Source organism: Salvia hispanica, chromosome 4, assembly GCF_023119035.1.
Source record: "Salvia hispanica cultivar TCC Black 2014 chromosome 4, UniMelb_Shisp_WGS_1.0, whole genome shotgun sequence".
Lineage (NCBI taxonomy): Eukaryota > Viridiplantae > Streptophyta > Magnoliopsida > Lamiales > Lamiaceae > Salvia > Salvia hispanica.
In genome coordinates this window covers 36,024,667-36,042,622 of record NC_062968.1, presented here as the reverse complement: position 1 = coordinate 36,042,622, position 17,956 = coordinate 36,024,667, and the positions used below count along the sequence as shown (strand labels likewise).

The 17,956-nt window shown below is 32.3% G+C and overlaps 2 protein-coding genes across 8 annotated transcripts; one reads left to right on the top strand and one right to left on the bottom strand.

Annotated features, from left to right (window-relative positions):
• Positions 1–3,439: 3,439 nt before the first annotated feature.
• LOC125221598 (ras-related protein RABE1c-like) lies at positions 3,440–8,323 on the bottom strand. 6 transcript variants are annotated; one of them, XM_048123746.1, is made up of 11 exons: positions 8,204–8,323; positions 7,995–8,101; positions 7,832–7,878; positions 7,723–7,741; positions 7,040–7,112; positions 6,849–6,949; positions 4,580–4,645; positions 4,338–4,435; positions 3,942–4,004; positions 3,777–3,869; positions 3,440–3,680 (listed from the first exon to the last, which is right to left on the bottom strand). In XM_048123746.1, the coding sequence occupies exons 2-11, from the start codon at positions 8,065–8,067 to the stop codon at positions 3,600–3,602; spliced, it is 714 nt and encodes a 237-aa protein (XP_047979703.1). In that variant the 5' UTR covers positions 8,068–8,101; positions 8,204–8,323; the 3' UTR covers positions 3,440–3,599. The 6 variants fall into 6 exon arrangements, with proteins under 6 accessions (XP_047979703.1, XP_047979702.1, XP_047979705.1 ...); XM_048123745.1 differs by lacking the exon at positions 8,204–8,323 and having other exon boundaries at positions 7,995–8,162; XM_048123748.1 differs by lacking the exon at positions 8,204–8,323 and having other exon boundaries at positions 7,673–7,741; positions 7,995–8,081.
• A 4,473-nt stretch (positions 8,324–12,796) lies between these two features.
• On the top strand, positions 12,797–17,101 carry LOC125218189 (soluble inorganic pyrophosphatase 4). 2 transcript variants are annotated; one of them, XM_048119814.1, is made up of 9 exons: positions 12,797–12,984; positions 14,286–14,423; positions 14,515–14,543; positions 15,620–15,685; positions 15,761–15,868; positions 15,985–16,050; positions 16,130–16,250; positions 16,394–16,475; positions 16,704–17,101. In XM_048119814.1, exons 2-9 carry the CDS (start codon positions 14,288–14,290, stop codon positions 16,744–16,746), a joined length of 651 nt encoding a protein of 216 aa, XP_047975771.1. In that variant the 5' UTR covers positions 12,797–12,984; positions 14,286–14,287; the 3' UTR covers positions 16,747–17,101. The 2 variants fall into 2 exon arrangements, with proteins under 2 accessions (XP_047975771.1, XP_047975770.1); XM_048119813.1 differs by lacking the exon at positions 12,797–12,984 and adding an exon at positions 13,013–13,106.
• The last annotated feature ends 855 nt before the right edge of the window (positions 17,102–17,956 follow it).

Sequence of the window (17,956 nt, the reverse complement as noted above, 5' to 3'; positions counted from 1 at the left end):
TTTTGAAGTATTTTTTGAGGAAACACGTCTTTAATTTATATAGCCAAGTGGAATAATATATTGAAGACTTGAGGAATTGTGACAATTTGATACAATTGCAAATAAAATATCTCAGCGGACTACTCCCAGAAGTTTGATTGACTGTGTAACAAACTTATTAAAATCAATTGGGGACTCTTTAAATATTTAAGAGCACAATTAATTAGATGAAGATTCCTCTAATGAAAGGAATTCTAGTAGACAATCCACGAAAAAAGATGCTTGGATTTGTATAAAAGTATTTTTAATGTGTGATCCCGTGGATTCCCTTTTTATATTAGTTAGCAATCATAAAAATTGTTGGAGCAATGCATGGAGTATTATTTTAATCACACTAGTACTTACTTATTAAAAATGCAAAAGGCATTATTTTTTTAAGTAATTGTGTGTTGTCCAGCCCACGAAAAAAAAATTAGACGATTCTCTATAATTTGTTTGCATTCAACGTTGAAAGTTTATTTCTTTACATAAAGAGGAAGTAATCAAGAAAAGAAATACTATTAATTCAAGTTTAAAGATATAGACAATCCGAAGTGTTATATTGTTAACTCATAATTTAATTGCTAACTACAACTAAATAATAACCATTAGATATTCAAATTAAGGGCTTAGATCATCAATCTCTAAATATCAATACGATCAATGAAAAACGTCAATAAGGTCATATGATTAATTCCAAAAAATATCAATAGGGGTATTAATGTCAATAACTACATGTTTAGTTATAACTAACTTTTAAAAGAAATCCCAAAACTTCAAATTCATATAACATATATCAAATTAAAGATAATTTCATAAGGATTCCAACGATATCCAATATGCATATGTTCCGACGTCAAAATTGAAAAAAAAAATTGAAAATTTTTAATTTTTCGTACAGCAGAAATGTCAGCATACTATATAAAATATGTCAATATAATATATGTAGAATGTCAATATAAGCAATTGGTTAACATTCTTAAAGCATTGTGTTGACATTCTCAAAGCATTGTGTTAATATTTTCGAAACACTATATTGACATTTTCATCCAAAACCCTAATTTGAAGTTTTTTTTATCTTTTTTAATTTTATTAATAAAAACGAAAATTACACGTGGCAAATTGTAGACACACGTTTTCTAAAATCCTATAACCTTAAATTATTTGTAATTAGCAATTAAATAATGAGTTAGCAATTGATCCTCTACTATGGACAAGGGGATTATTACAAAAATGAGCCAAAACTCTATTTTTGGAAAAGTGGCTATGGATATAATACTATAAAAAGGCGGTTAAATTAAAAGTTACATGAGTGAGCATTATATTGATTGATCCACAACCATTTTCTCCTCTACTAGAATAACACGCACCATTTATTCATTCACAATCACCTTCATCACATCACATTTAAAGCAGCTACACATGAGGAAATATGTATATATTACGTCAAATAAGAAAAAATTGCCACAAGTAGTTAATAATTAAACACTTAGTGCCCTACAAATATTAGCCTTTTGATATAGTACAATTGATGTGTAGACCCCTATGGAATATGAATGCATTATGGCCACAGTATCATGCTATAATATGGTAGCTTTTCTACTTTAAAAATTGATTGTGGTATCTGCATTGGCAATGCACCAAACTTGTATGGCTATAGAATCTGCTGTCATGCTCGTTACAATCAACATTTCAGATTGCAAATTATACCAGCTGGAAATTATGCCTCCCATTATAGTGTTTGCTTTGGATAAATTTTGTGAAGAGGATGAGGATTCCACTTCCACTTATTAATTTGCTTTTAGGCACTAAATCTTCAAACTATGGCGATTCACATTTCGAATCATTTACTGAGGTCGAATTGAGAATATTTGGAATATAATTAGTGTTTGTTGATGGATTGGCTAATCATGTCGATTTGGTCAGACAACACTAGTGAGATCACCTCACTGATATGTTCAAATGATCAATTCAGATTCATTGAGTTTTCATTTACATTTTCTTTTTAGTGTGTAGAGTTGGATCAATTTTTGGCCGACACAACTTATTTGCAAATAATGTACTTGGACAAATCTTAAAAATAAAGTCAATTTACAAAAAGTATGGTACCATCCATGGCCTATTCTGTTTCCAACTTTAATGGACCTTATCATCAGAATCACATTTTTCAAAATATGTAGTACATTAAAATTTTTATTTTCTCCTTATTGATAAACCATAATTTTAAGATGGGGATTAACTTGGCTTATTTTGATCGATTATTATATGGGTTGAACATGATTTTGTCTATACCCCAATCAATTTGATTAGTAGTTTTATTTAGTTTTAAGAACAAAAAAAGCTTATAAGAAATCAATGACATAGCAAGCTCATTGAAGGACGGTCCCAAAAACGGCCCAACAATCCAGTTACTTCGTAAACACTAATCTCGTGGTACGTTTGAATTGATCAAGGAATATAAAGGCAAGGATTTCAAGAAAGATTAAAGCAAGAATAGATCTTTCCATAAGATTTTTTATCTTTGTTTTTATGTTGAACATGTATTTTCTTGTAATTTTGTTTTTGTCATTCAGTTACACGAGTGGCTAAACTTCTAAAATTTAGGGATTGAAATTTGAGAGTGAGTGACTCTGATGTTCCTTTGATTATTTATCTAATATTCATTGTTTTACTTAACTATTCATGTTCTTAATGTTTTTAATTATCTGTAAACTAAATTAATGATCTGTTTTGTCGTTGCAAGATTTGAAAAATGAGTAGCAATGCATAAATAGAAATAATTAACACCTTAGGACAATAAAGTTGAGAGGGTTAAGACTTAAGACTGAGTGCAAGGATTTTAACCGTATGATGTTGATTCTAATGTATAATCCAATATCTAAATATTCTGAGAGAGGGTTTAGATTAGATTTGTAACAGATAAATGGTATAGTAGCAATATCTCATTTTAATTTATGGAGTATCCAACTGTGTCTAATGTTATTTTTCCTTCTTTGGGATAAGTGGTCGATCCAGCAAATAGGTAAATGTGACTTATTAATCATTCGTTCTTAATAAATCAATGGGTAGTGATATATGTACCTACGCATAATTGTAGGTACATAATCGAACTTTTTTTAACATATTACATTAAAAATCAATTTATAAACATTAATTGATTTAAAATAACTTTCATACTAATCATTTTGCGAATTTTTTTTTGAAATTATATATACTCCATATAATACATTTGTTTATTTTGTCATATCCAACTTTATGTATCCATGTAATTACGAATCCTCCAAGTAAGCATGCACTCATTTTGTTAAAGTGAGGAAGTATACAGTAGTATTATTAGCAAAGCCTTATTTTTCGTTTATAAATCTAGAAAGGTAACTGAAGTAGCAGTCAACCTTTCTTTAGTCACTTCCAAACTAAGGCATGGGAAATCGGGGGAGTTGCTGAGATTGAGATTTCATCCTCATACAAAAATGAGAAACAAATAATATTAGCATCTAAAAAAATTGAGGGTAGCAAATACAAGCAATACCAATATTGTCATAAGAAAATGGTCAACTTAAGGGATCACTGCTCACCCTATCTTAACCACAGCAAGCTGATTTTTGAGCAGCTTGACCAGACCCACCACTCTGGTCCGGCTGATTAATCTTTATGGTCTGAGGCTGCATGTGTGTAGAATATGATCAGATTCTGATGTGGCAACCATATAAAACAACAAAAGTGCTGTATATTCGAGTATAACTAGCAACAATTAGTACCTCAGCCTTTGAGTCGGAGTCAGCGAGTCTTTGTTTTATGTCCCTGGCAATTGAGAAGAAAACCTCCTCCACGTTCATGTTTGTCTTAGCACTCTGTTAACATGATCATGTTAGACTGTCTCATTCGGTATAAGATCCTGATGTAAGGCAACAAGTAGCACTTACAGTCTCGAAAAACTTGATTCCATATTCATCAGCTAGTGCTTGACCCTTGGCGGTAGGAACAGCCTATGGAGTTCAATTTGTTCAGAATATTGTGAAAAACAAGCAAAAATATGAAAATAAGCGCACACAACATGCACGTGTTAGAGCACCCATTATAATGGCTCCCTGTCATCATTCTATTGTATTTCTGATACTTAAATTTCCCAATATTTATTACATATAAATAGATTAATTGGTCTGATATACAAGCATGATGAGTTTCAATGAATTGTGACTAGATGTAACCCAAGGTAACATCACACTCCAGCAATCAGATATACCCATAAATGTATATGTTTTATAAGTTTGTGGGAGACCGAGAGAGAGCGACATAAAACAGACAGAGAGAAAGAGTACCCTTTTGCTTTCATCCATATCAGCTTTGTTTCCCACCAATATCTTGTTGACGTTGTCAGAGGCGTGCTGCTCAATGTTTCTAATCCAATTCCTAATATCTGACAAGGGTGCGGTCAATCTTGTTAGCTATCACAAGGTTAAAACAGTAATTAGAGTCAAAAGATATATAATGAAATTCTGAAAATCCTTCCAATAGCTATTTATGCTTATATATAATAGAAGGTATGATGAAGAGCAATTACTGTTGAAAGATGCCTCATCAGTAACGTCATACACCAGTAAAATGCCCATTGCTCCACGATAGTAAGCTGCACATGAAGCATTCTTAATCAATGAAATTCTATAAGATGTAGGAGCATACTACACACAGTATATGATAAGTTAAGACAAAACATTAGAAGATTAATGCTTCTACAGTAGTATATAATAGCAGTATCCAGTAAGGTCATGAGAGGTGCAACAACTGCCACTACTACTCCCGTAATTTGATAACAACCAAAGCTAGGGAGGGCAGTTAAATGAAAATAAACTGGAGAAGTGCATTTGCAAATAGTCTCCTACTAAAACAGCAACCAAAAATCTTAACCAAAATTCAGTAATACATAAACTACTTCAACTAATATAGAAAAGGTTCCCAAAAACTCAAAACTCAAGAACTAATTACCCAAAGCTTAGAATATTGTGGTCATCATTTCGAAGAAGTTATAACTATTTGTTCATAGAACTAAATTAAACGCTAATACAAATGGATACAGTAAAAATGCAGTATGTATTTATACTATTTCAGAAAAAGGAACTATCAAAAGTTTCATCAAAATAAAACTCCTCTGTTAGCATCTCATTCCTCGAGTGAAGAAATCTAGACATTGTTGGATATTCCTAATTGGCTTTTCAACTAGCTTATGACCCTAGTTTACACTTGGATCATTTCGGAATACTGGATATACTCCCTCCATCCCAAGGAAGATAACCCCTTCCTTGGGCGGCCTTGAAATTTATGTAGTTTTATTTTGTGTGTTAAGTGGAGAGAATAAAGTAAGAGAGAGGGTATAAAGTAGAGATAAAGGTGTTTCTATTTTTAGTAATGAGTCACTTGGTTGGAACAAACCAAAAAGGAAAGAGGGTCATCTTTGATGGGACGGGGGGAGTAAGTTTTAAAAGGGCTGTTAAGCTCTAATAAATTTCTCTAACTTCTTCTAAACCTGCTGTAAAGGATTTTAGGCACCAAGGAGGAAGTAAATTCCACTAAAGTATGAACTGATCAAAAAGCATGGCCCTTCCCATAACCAAGTCGCCCGTGTCATCTCATCCATCTCCACTACTTTGCTTCACTAATCAGACATGCTACCCTAACTTCAATGATTCCTGGCACAATTGCTCTCCCCTGCCCTACCCACATCACTAGCTTCAACCCATTCTACCACTTTCATCCCTTGTAACCATCTTCCATATTATGGACACCACTGTCCTAACCAACAAACAAACTACTCCCTCCGTCCCCCAATAATTGTTCACTTTGGTTCCAGCACGGGTTTTAAGAAATGTAAAGGAAAGTGGGTTAAAAAGATTAGTGGAATATGGGTCCCACTTTTATATATTAGTTTTATAATAAATGTGAGTGGAATGAGTTGGTGGAAAGTGGGGCCTATATCCTGTTTATAATAAAAGGTGAAATGGACAATTAATGGGGGACGGAGGGAGTATATGAGAAGCATGAAAGTGGTTCAAAGTGTTCAAACGAAATTTGAGAGATCTCATAAGGTTTATGTAGGATGGTATATAGAGAGGGAGAGACAAACTAAAAGAATGAAATTCAAGATACAAGCATATGCGACACAGGGGAATAAGCAAAAGAATACTCCATTATTCAATATCTGGAACCAACTAAACTCGACATTAAAGACAGATTTTCTAATAGTTTGGAAATCAAGTGTGGACTATAGGAAGCATTTTAGTCTGTCCAACAGTATAAAAACTTATTAGTTTATTTATTTTTCAAATGAGCAAACGTTATACTATAGTTGTGATGACACTCTGTAGAAAAGCCAAACACCCCAGATCAATGTAGGCAGACAAATCTGTCTATTTTATTCTCATTCCGATGCACTTCATACTATTTCTTTACTGCAACTTAGAAAGAAAAATTGATTATACATGCCATATTATATTTGTTGAAAAGTACTCCCTCCGTCCACAAACAATAGATCACTTTGTGTATGGCACGAGTTTTAATGTAGAATTGGTAAAGTAAGAGAGAAGGGGAAAAAGTAAGAGAGAAGGAGAAAAAGTAAGAGAGAAGTAGTGTTAGTGGAATGATGTGTATGATTATTATTTGTTGAAAACTTACCATAAATAACTATGATCTATTTTTTGTGGACGGCCAAAAATGGAAATTGTGATCTATTGTTTGTGGACGGAGGGAGTATAAAAGAGTTGTACGTAACATGAAATTCCTATTTACGTTTTCTCAAGATAAGGGAAAGGGAAAGGCATGAATCATTCAAACAGTACCAGTTGTTATAGTACGAAATCGCTCTTGTCCAGCGGTATCCCATATTTGCAATTTGATTCTTTTACCATCAAGCTCAATAGTTCTTATCTTAAAATCAATCCTGTAAAAGAATGGTATGATCAAATAAATTAGGCAGGAGCAATTAGACACATAAACCGTAGCAAGAAATCAACAAATGAAGAGAACCTACCCAATAGTAGTGATGAAACTGGTGGTGAAAGAACCATCAGAAAAACGTAAAAGAAGGCAACTCTTACCCACACCTGGAAAAGCCATCAAAACAATTAAGACAAGCCAGTTCAAATAGTACATTTGAGATTAGTTTACCAAATGTAAAATAAAGGCTAGAAAAAAGTTGTATGACATGAATCTACAAAATGAATGAATAAAAATAAACAGATATCTCTAAACAGTTTCTTATGGCAAGCTACTTGTCATAGAAATACCAGTTCCCTGATGTACATGAGAGGTTCAATTATTAACCAACATACTGGATGAGCACGAACACCTGACCAGACTGATTTCCTCATTCATGAGTGGATACATTACATACAAGATCATAAAGGAGCAGTTCCTTTTATTTGCAATATGCTATCAAAGACCACCAAGAAGTCCAAACAATATAAAGTCTACCATTTTACTTAGTTTAATTATGTAACTTTTCTTTATCCATCTTCTCAAATCTATCTAAGATTTAAAAGCCAACTGAAACTCTTCCCTAGCCTTAACAATGACAATTCTCCTCATGCAGCTGCCAGTGCCTAGGAATCTAAAACTTATAAAAGGCCTGAAATATAAATGCATATAAATATATGTCATTTTCCTTGTAACTTTAAAAAGCATTCAAGCAAGTGGAGCTCTTGAAGGACCCACACAGACAGCGTCTCACAATCTGTGCCAGAAAATCGTAACAAACAAGTCATGGTCGATCATATAAAATGCCCATGAAATCAACACAATAGAGAGCGTCGGTATACTCAACCGCAATAACGGAAGGGGAAACAATAATGCATTGCGCATCAAATGCAGCTGAAAAATCCAAAATCAATAAGCAAAATTCATATAGTTCGCATTCAAACCGCAGAGAACCGAAAATTCAAAGAAAAATATATTGTACAGATTCGAAATTGAAAAAAAAAACGCACCGCTATCACCGATCAAGAGAAGCTTGATGAGGCAATCATAATCGGCTCGTGCTCTGGCGGGTGGAGCGGCCATCTGATTTCAATTTTATTTTTATTTCAAACAAACCCTAGAAAAAAAACATATAAGAGCCTGTGAATAATCAGTTGAGCGATGAATGAAATTTGAAAATGGATTTGAATGCGGTGGAAACTACAAAGGGAGTTATTACCAGATCAGACTCAGGGATTACACAAAAAAATATGGATATTGGATCTAATAAATGAGGAATGAGTCGTTCAACTCTGTAATCTTATTATTTTACTTTATTTTATTTATCACATAGTAGTATTTTATTTGTATTCCATTTTCTGAACATATTATTCAATTGAATTGACCATGGGGAAGATTAAGACGGGGGCGCGAAACTATTATTCCATTATATGAAATTGAAATATTCTAATCCTCTAGAATAACATAATTAGAGTCAAGTAGGCGTTGACGACATTATTATATTTTCAAACTTTAAAAAAATAAAATGTAGAAATGGTCGTATAACGTATAATTCTGGTTCATTCAATTGGTGCGAGACTAGTAGTAGTAATATCAATAACAAATTTGGCAACCAAAGATATAGTAATGCTAATATGAAGTAGTCTACCTAAACAATGTATAATTTCATCTATCTACCGTATGGATTTCGATTTTTGGTTGTAACACATGTACCTGTAAATAAAAAAAAGAGTATGTTACATAGGAGTAATAACATCTTTGACTCGTAATAATTGGGATGTAAAGGATTTAATGTTTAGCGAATTAAATGAATATAGAATAAAATAGATAATAAAATATGGGATAAAATAAAGTAAAAAGATGTATTCTATTTATTTTTGTGTTAAATAGAAATAACTCAATTAGAATAGAATTATTAAAAAAAAATAGGATGACTCAATAAGAGAGGAACGGGGAGAGGAACGGAAGGAGGAAGGAGTATTAACTGTCAGCTACCTGAGTATAATTTATTTTAAACTATATACAGTTAAGTACTCGATTGATAACTAATAAAATATACTAAGAGATATTACAATTTTGATATATTTAATATGTACTTTAAATTTTTTATTTTATAAAAAAAATTATTTTACTTATATTTTTGAAAACCATAATACTATAAAAATCAAGATTAATTTGTATTTTATGTATTTATTTGAAGTTACTTAAAAACAAGCAAATCGAGCTAATTTTGTTTAGTGAGCTTCTAATGGGCCATGGCCCAGATTTTATTTCGGATATTGAGTTTAATAGAGTTTCTAGATTCGGTATTTTCCCTTCAATTTACAGACTTTGCAATTATGTGAAAGCGAGTTGTTAACCATCATGGTTTTGAAAATACCTTCCAACTTACAGTGCGTTGTCCCTGATTGCGATTACAAATATTAAGCAACTTCTCATTCAATATTATAAATGTATAATAAATATAAAATCAATATAATTTGATTAAATTAGCGTGCACCGACAATATCAAAATAAGGGTTTGACTATAATTTACAATAAATGTTCCACGCCCGGATTTTTTTTGGGCGTTTGAAATTTAGATGTGACTAATCCATATTAATTCCCCATAAATAGTGTAAATTGACCGATTACGACACCTAAAGATGAAAAAGTCGTTACGCGCAAAAATTTGCATGTGTATTATGATTAACTTGAAAGTTACTGCAACCATAATTTGACCGCACATCGTATGTAAGTAGTATTAAAAAGCAAAATGATAACATCTATTACTTTTTTTTATATATATTTTGTCAACTATTTATAGAAATATATGAGTTTTAATCTCATTCACTCATTTCAAAATCTATTAGTATTATTAATTTTGGATTATGATGTTACAAGCATTAGAAGAGGACCCACCTTACATACACTTTCAAATATTTATTTTAGGGATATTGGTCCCTAAAATCATGAACTTTTGTCAAATTTTAATATTTTCCACAAATTTTTAAATTGGTCTGAACTATCACAAACTTTGCTTTTTGTTTGTTATTTTCCATCTCAACTCAAATAAAATATCTTTGGAGAATAACTAATTCTACGTGGGCAATCGTGAAATATTTACTATATTTTAGACCACTTTTTAAGTTCTTGGTAAGTAGGATAAAAGCCACGTAAAAAATCATGTTGATCTAGTAGTGCCAAGTAGGATAAAAAAACACACATAAATTAGTCAGATATCGTGATTTAACTGTCATGAAAAATAACAAACAAAATGTAAAGTTTATGATATTTATAGACCAATTGTAAAGTCCGTGGAAAATACTAAAATTGGCCAAAATTCATGATTTTAGGTACCAATATCCCTCTACTTTAATGGTCTATTTGATAGATTCAATGTCAACTGCGACATGTTTTTTTATAATCAATCAATAAACAAAATTAGGGAATTAATTCGAAATATGTAAAAACATTGCATAAATAAAAAATTATCAAAGTTCATGTATTTTAGCGCAACTATCTATTCAAAGCGTTATTGCAATTAAGGACAGACGGTTTGTAAGATATTACTCCTTAAATTAGTGTATATTTAGACCGTCATAGATCATAAAGGGTAACCGACCCGTTGGTAAGATGTTTCTTATTTTTTCAATAGATTGGGAGTTCCTACAACAAACTTAATTTTTGAGAAAAATTGAGACGCAATTGCTTGCATTAGGAAATTTTAAAAAATAACAATAATTTAGGACGCAAAATAAAGCATTCATAAATTAAGGACAAATTAACTTAATACTTTACTTTTTTAGAATGTTTTAATTTGCATCCTCAAATTTGAATTGGGACCCGGGACACCAACAATAAAAACGTTTTTTTAACACATTAGTGATATATTTAGACACACAAATTAACATCATTACGTAATAGTGGTTTGGTAACAGCCATTAAAAGTATTGATTGAATGCTTGATCAAATTTTTTATAATTAACTTCTTAACTGACGCACATCAAACATGTAAACAGAATACGAATAATAAACTTTTCGAAGTAATAGGATTACATTGTTAGGGGTATTATTTAATAATAGGTGTGGAACTGAGTCACAGAAAGAGAAAAGCCCATTCCTTTAAAAAACTAAAATTCGAAGTAGGGTTAAAGAATTTAACTTTATAATTGGAATAATATAATGACGTAAATCTGATAAATATTCCACTTCATGAGGATTTTATCACAACTTCGATTCTTCTCTGACTTTCGACGGAATATATCATGCATAAAACAAATTTCGTAAGATAAATTACAAAAAATATAGTGTGTACTTGTATCTTCTTTACGCTATATGGAGTACTATTTTATGTGTTATTCTTTTTGGATAGTTAATTGAATATAAATTTAAAGTTCGCGTCATGAAGAATTTGGATCCGAGACTTTTGGTCTCGGCATTACCTCTCTATCGTTTGGCCGACTTACACACTCATTTTATGTGTTATTCTTGCTTTGGAGCATATCAATATCTGGACGGCGGACATATATATCAAGTAATCAGGGCCTCCTACTATCCTTACTTTTTTAATTATTATTTTTATTAATAAAATCTTAACAAAAATTTATTGATGGTATATTTATTTTTAAATTATAATAGAACTTTAAAATCATTATTATTATTATCATAGTTTTATAACAAAAAATTTAATTAATAAATAGTAGCAGTGGTAGTTAATTCAGTTATTATTTACATTATTAAATTAATTAACATAAGTTCAAATTTTCAAATAAATTTTCTTTGAATTTCAAAACACGGATAAATAATTTATGATGAATCTCAATGAATCATAATCATTAGCAACATTACTTTCTTAGAAAACACGGATAAATAATTTATCAGAAATTCCTAGAAATCGTTAGCAATATTACTTTTCTGATAAACAAACATGCCTAAAATAATAATTGTCTAACTAAATATTTAATATATAGTATATTATAAACTCCTTAGATTTTGAAAATTATATATAAAGTATATGATTACAATTTATGTAAATTTATCAGTACCTATTATTTTATTTATATTTAATAAGTACCGGTGCTACATTTAAGGAAATTTAGAAAAATTATATCCATGTTTCATAATTTTAGGTAATTAAGGGTGTATGATACGGTACAAACTATTGAGTATTGACTAGAGCTGATAATTTTCAGACATGAATCTGCACAAAATTAATAAGGTGAGATTATATTTTTCTGGATTTGTATTCTTATCGGTTTGATCCGTTAGTAACTCGATATATTCGGATTGGATTTGAACAACCCATTAAAAAAAATATTCTTATATTTTTTTTTTTGAATTTAGATCTTGTAAATAAAGTTTAAAAATAAGATATGTAATAAGGTAGTAGTATTAGATTTTAATTGTGTAAATTAAACATTTATCATGTAAATCAGGTTTAATTGTGTAAATGGATTTCGTGTTGTGTCCACTCATATTATATCGCGTGCATATCATGTTTACGTTTAAAAGTAGTCGGTATCATCCTATCATGTCGGATTCATGTTCAAGCGGAAAAGTAAACTATGGCAATATTATTCTATATCGTGTTACTCCATGTGTTTAATTGGAGCTGAAATTAAACTATTAATCTCCATTTGGCGTCCATTGGAATTTGGATCCATGGCCACCCTTCTCAAATAAGCTCTCAAGTTGTAACTCCTAACGGGTCCCACGCAACCGAATAACGCAACGCCACATCATTCCCAGCTGGCATGTATTCCTAAACAGGAAATAAAATATAAAAAAGAGATGAAGAAATTTTCCCTTTTACTGCTTCCCCGAATATGCCGTCGCATAACCAACGACAGGGCGGGAACCGTAATCCCACCGCCATTCTATAGCTTCTCTTTACAGTTGCTTTACTCATTTCCTCTATAAAATCTGCCTTCCTCCCTACGCACCGTATATGTTCGAGATCTGAGCTTTTCTTTAGCTTCCCACCCACGTTTTTCCTTCGCTCTTATTTAATTGTTTCAGGTAAGTTCCATTTTTTAATAACAAGCTTCATCGTTTTCTGCATTTCTGTTGTGTTATCCGTTGTTTTCGGCTTTATTAGTCTCTAATGCTTGGCGACGGCGTTGTGCATGAAGCTATTCCGGGTAATTTTGATGCATTGGATTTGGAGGTTTTATGGAAGGAAGCTCTGTTCAATCAACTTAACTTTTTTGCCGCAATCAACTAGTTTTTTTTTTTTTTTCGGAACACAATTTCTGAATCTGCATGCTCTTTCTATTTCATCCTTCTCTAATTTGATGCTCGTTATAATCGTTTGCTAAACATGAATCTGTTGCTGCCTTTTTCGTGTGTATGCTACACGCATTATGTTAGTTTGTGCACTAAACAGCATTCTGCTAGTATGTATTAGAAGAGCTTGGATCTGAGCTGTGATTGCGATTTAGGATAAGTTCATCTTTACTGTATCTAAAAATGATGGATATAGTTTGTTAATCGATCTCAATTCTCAATTATCGGAATGGAGTCAGTCAACTATACAGTTGCACTCTGTTCCGCCTGTTTTGCCTTTGTGTGGCTGTTGTGGTACGCTTGTGTATAATAGTCTGCCCTTGTAAGGTTTTATCAGGTTTGGCTGAATGTTTCTTTCCTAGAATTATAAATGAAAAAATGGAAGTGGCTGGGACTTCTATTTTTTTTAGATTCCTTTTTAAGATAGATGGTTGTCCCCAATCAAAGATGAAACATGTCTTGAGATTGAAATGTCATTTGTGATAACTAGAAGCTAATTTGTCTGATTTTGTTAGACAATCTATGTTGAGGATATGATGCACTCCTAGTTCCATAGTGCAGGATTTAATTGAGAAACTAAAGAAGGCATGAATTAACGGTTTATCAGTGAATCTATTGTAAAGTTTTTGTCAGCACATAATTCTGAATCATTCTAAAGCTACACAGTCTGCAAGACTTTTAAATCATATGATTTGTCATTCCAATCTGTTGGAAAGGTCGCTTGAATGAATCACATGAGTGCAGTTGCTTTTAGGTGTATGTTTTGCTCTCAATTTAAATATAAGTTCTTGATGTTATACTAATAGTTTGTGTTTTAGTAAATAGTATATGTCAGCTACGTGTGCAGTAAGTGGCCTGGTAGTTAGATAAACTTTTTTGGTAGATCTTGTTCATTTCGTTTGCCGAAAACTTAAGCACAAACTTTCCTGATCTCAGTAGACCAACAGTGAATGTGATCAACTTCAGAGTTGTAGTAAACTCTTTATCTAGCCTGTTAGCTTATGTTAATCAGTTTCATGTTATGCAACTTCCAGTTATGGCTCCACCAATTGCAATTTCCAGCAAATCTCCTGACGTCCAGAAGGCATCACATGCGCCTCTTAACGAAAGGATACTCTCTTCCATGACGAGGAAAAGTGTTGCTGCTCATCCCTGGCATGATCTTGAGATTGGTACATATCTTGACTATCTGTTCTACCATATTTGTCACTACTCAATTAGATTTGTTAAATTTAATCTGTTTTCCCATTCTTGCCGATGTAGGACCTGGCGCACCAATTATCTTCAACTGTGTAAGATGCTGACTTTCTTTTACCTTCTCATTCTTAAATAGTCCTAAAGAAATTTGAGAAGATGGACATTTAACTGAAACCTATGAATTTCTCTATCAAAGTTGGTAATACATTCCCAAATGGAAATGATAGTTTTTAGATGAGAACACTGAATGAGCTTCCATCTGATTAGAATCCAAACTACAAACCTTCTGATATCTCCCCGAGAGTTCATTTTCATTTTATTTGTTTGTTATTGGTGAACCAGTAGAGAAAAAATACTTAACTCTGATGAGGCCAACTGAATTTGCTGCCATCAGTGGACAATTGAATAGCTATTTGAGAATTCTCCCTTCTCTTTATATTGTTCCAATCCCCATCACCACTCTTATTAGCTTGAAAAATTATACTTAGTTCCACTTTCCCCAGAAACATTATCTTGCTTTGCTATTAATCCTTTTTCTTTAATTTGGGCTGATTATATTTAATATTGACACTCCCTTAACCCTTTGGATGTTTCCATCACATTTTATTTATTCTTCTAGTCGCCTTGCATAAAATTAGTAAAGTATATCCTAACTACCACTTACTTCTATTGTCTCAATAAACCATAACATAATTATTGTCCCAGCACGGGCAGTACACTCAATCTGCTGGTTAAGCATCAACATAGTCAGACCACAGTCACACATTTACTATTTACTACTAGTAATTAAGTTTCAGAGTGTATCATCTGGATATATTAATATCCTTCTGGTGCTATATGCAGGGACGGATCCAGGAATGTAAATGGAAGGGGGCAAAATTATATGTACAAGAGAATTTGAGAATTTAAAAAGGGGCAAATATAAAGAAATTTTACAAATTTTGCAAAATTATTAAATAAAATAGTATATATCAATATATTTGAGGAGGGGCATTTGCCCCACCTAATAATACATTACATCCATCCCTGGCTATATGGATAGCTGCTTTATGTTCTTGTGGTTGCTTCTTTGGCATGATTATATAATTTTTGTAGTTTGCCATTTCTTTTTAATATGAGACTGTCCGATTTTTTCTTTGTTTTACTGTGTTAACAAGCATCATCACTGCAGGTGGTTGAAATAAGTAAGGGAAGTAAGGTGAAATATGAACTTGACAAGAAAACTGGTCTAATCAAGGTATGAGATTTAGTATATTGTAAAGCAAGATATGTTTGGGTTAATCATTAACTGTAAATTTGTTTGCACCTACAGGTTGATCGTGTTCTTTACTCATCTGTTGTGTACCCCCATAACTACGGCTTCATCCCTCGTACTCTCTGTGAAGACGATGACCCACTCGATGTATTGGTCATTATGCAGGTAAACCCAGCATATTTTGGTGACATGATGATACTTGGAGTTAAGGCTTTCAAGAACAAATTTTCGTTCTAAAAGTGATTGTGATGTGCACTAATTCTGCATGAACATATATTCAGGAACCTGTCATTCCAGGGTGCTTTCTAAGGGCCAAAGCAATAGGTCTCATGCCCATGATTGATCAGGTACAGTTACTTTACCGTCCTTAGACCACATTTATCTCAGTATTCAGGAAAGGATTTACTGACTTGATAAGTGCAACAGGGTGAGAAAGATGACAAGATAATTGCTGTCTGTGCTGATGATCCCGAATATCAGCATTACACAGACATCAGTGAGCTTCCTCCCCACCGATTGGCTGAAATTCGCCGTTTTTTCGAAGACTGTATCCTTTTGAGAAAAGATTATGCTAACTCTGTTTGTTTATTTGTTTTTTCTTTTTCTGCTTAAACAAAAAGCTTCTGCTTTTTGCTACTTAAATTTGAGTGGTTTACTTCGTGTTGTTATCTTAACTGGTAACTCCATTAGACAAGAAAAATGAAAACAAGGATGTTGCAGTCGATGACTTTCTTCCAGCCACAGCAGCTTATGAAGCAGTCCAATCTTCCATGTGAGTGCTCCTCCCCACTTTAGTTAAGTTGCAGATTGAAGCTGCATTTGCTTCTTCCTGGAAACAGAGAACTCTAAAAGTATATTTGATAATGTTTAGTGCTTTGTCAATTCTTTTTCACAGAGCTACGCATAAACTTGAGTCAAGATGTTGATTATAGCAAACATTTCCAGTTCATTATCAAGTATTTCACCATTTTGATGGGATACAGTGGCTTGTGTGGTGCAGGGATTTGTATGCAGATTATATAGTGGAGACCTTAAGGCGGTAGTTTGGCACAAGCTAGCGATGCTGCTTCAAGTTTATAATTTTTGATCTGGAAGAATACTTGATACTATATTGCAACACATCTGCACAATACAAGATGATGATTATGACGATGATGATGATGATGAATAACAATTTATATGATAGAGTAGAATATGATATTTGTTGGTATGTGTAAAAAGGGATTGGCGTGATTGATTTTTCACTATATTCATATGTATACAACCTTACTATATCTGTTATGGTTATTCCAGTTCTTGCTTTTTCAGCACATTACTTGAACCTAGATTTCAATTTACAGGCATCTAGGGCCGTATGTAACTATGTATGTTTGTAATGATTTGATTTGTTACTTCTTCTATCATCTCTTACATCTGATTGTTAATTATCTCTTCCAGTATTAAGTGCAGGTGCACGTCACTGTTGTACCTAAATTACAGGCCTCTAGCGTCGAATCATTCTCTTCTTTTTCCACATTTTTTTTTATCTCACTGAGATAAATTTTACCTGAAACAAATCGTGCACACCATCTATTCTTCCACCTTATATAGAGAACTTCTTTGCGACCTTAGACTATCTCCATCGTGACCTTCACCCAACCCAACCCCAATCAACTTTTTAATAAAATATTCATTCTCTATCCTCCACGTACACAACTCTCACTCAATTCAACACCCATCAACTTTTTTACTTCCATCAATGACCCCAATCCAACTCAACCCAACCCAATTAAATATTTTCTTTTTTATATATTGTAGTATTAAAATTTTGATTTATAATTAATTTAAATATATTATATAATATCTAAAAATTATAATAAAAAAGTATATGAGTTAAGTTTAAAACAGAAAATATTAGATATTCAAATAATTAAAGCACAATATAATATTAAATTATACACGTTAAAAAATATAATACGATAATAGAAATAAACAAACCAAAATACAAATGAAGAGTGAAAAAAAACCCTAGCTTAAACAAGATAAACATTAGCACATATTTAGTTGTTTGTGCCAAATTTAATCCAAATGTGCTCAATCAAATCTTCTCGAAGAGCAATATGAGCTTCTCTATTGCGGAGTTGAGCTCGATTAGTCATATATGATGACAAGCTCCCGATCCGTTGAGTGGAATAGCAAAAAGCTTCAACATTTTCTTCATGTACTCTTGTATGCGTATCTTGAAAAAACTCAGTGGCATCATATAATAATTTT

What these genes read in the sequence shown, in the direction of transcription:
- LOC125221598 (XM_048123746.1), bottom strand. Translation starts at nt 8,067, where the DNA reads ATGGCCGCTCCACCCGCCAGAGCACGAGCCGATTATGATTGCCTCATC. An exon ending in TCTCTTGATCGGTGATAGCG is followed by an intron (nt 7,879 to 7,994) that starts GTGCGTTTTTTT and finishes TGGATTTTTCAG; the next exon opens with CTGCATTTGATGCGCAATGC. An exon ending in TGATGAGGCATCTTTCAACA is followed by an intron (nt 4,436 to 4,579) that starts GTAATTGCTCTT and finishes CACCCTTGTCAG; the next exon opens with ATATTAGGAATTGGATTAGA.
- LOC125218189 (XM_048119813.1), top strand. Translation starts at nt 13,070, where the DNA reads ATGCTTGGCGACGGCGTTGTGCATGAAGCTATTCCGG. An exon ending in TGTGCATGAAGCTATTCCGG is followed by an intron (nt 13,107 to 14,285) that starts GTAATTTTGATG and finishes TGCAACTTCCAG; the next exon opens with TTATGGCTCCACCAATTGCA. An exon ending in CACCAATTATCTTCAACTGT is followed by an intron (nt 14,544 to 15,619) that starts GTAAGATGCTGA and finishes TCATCACTGCAG; the next exon opens with GTGGTTGAAATAAGTAAGGG.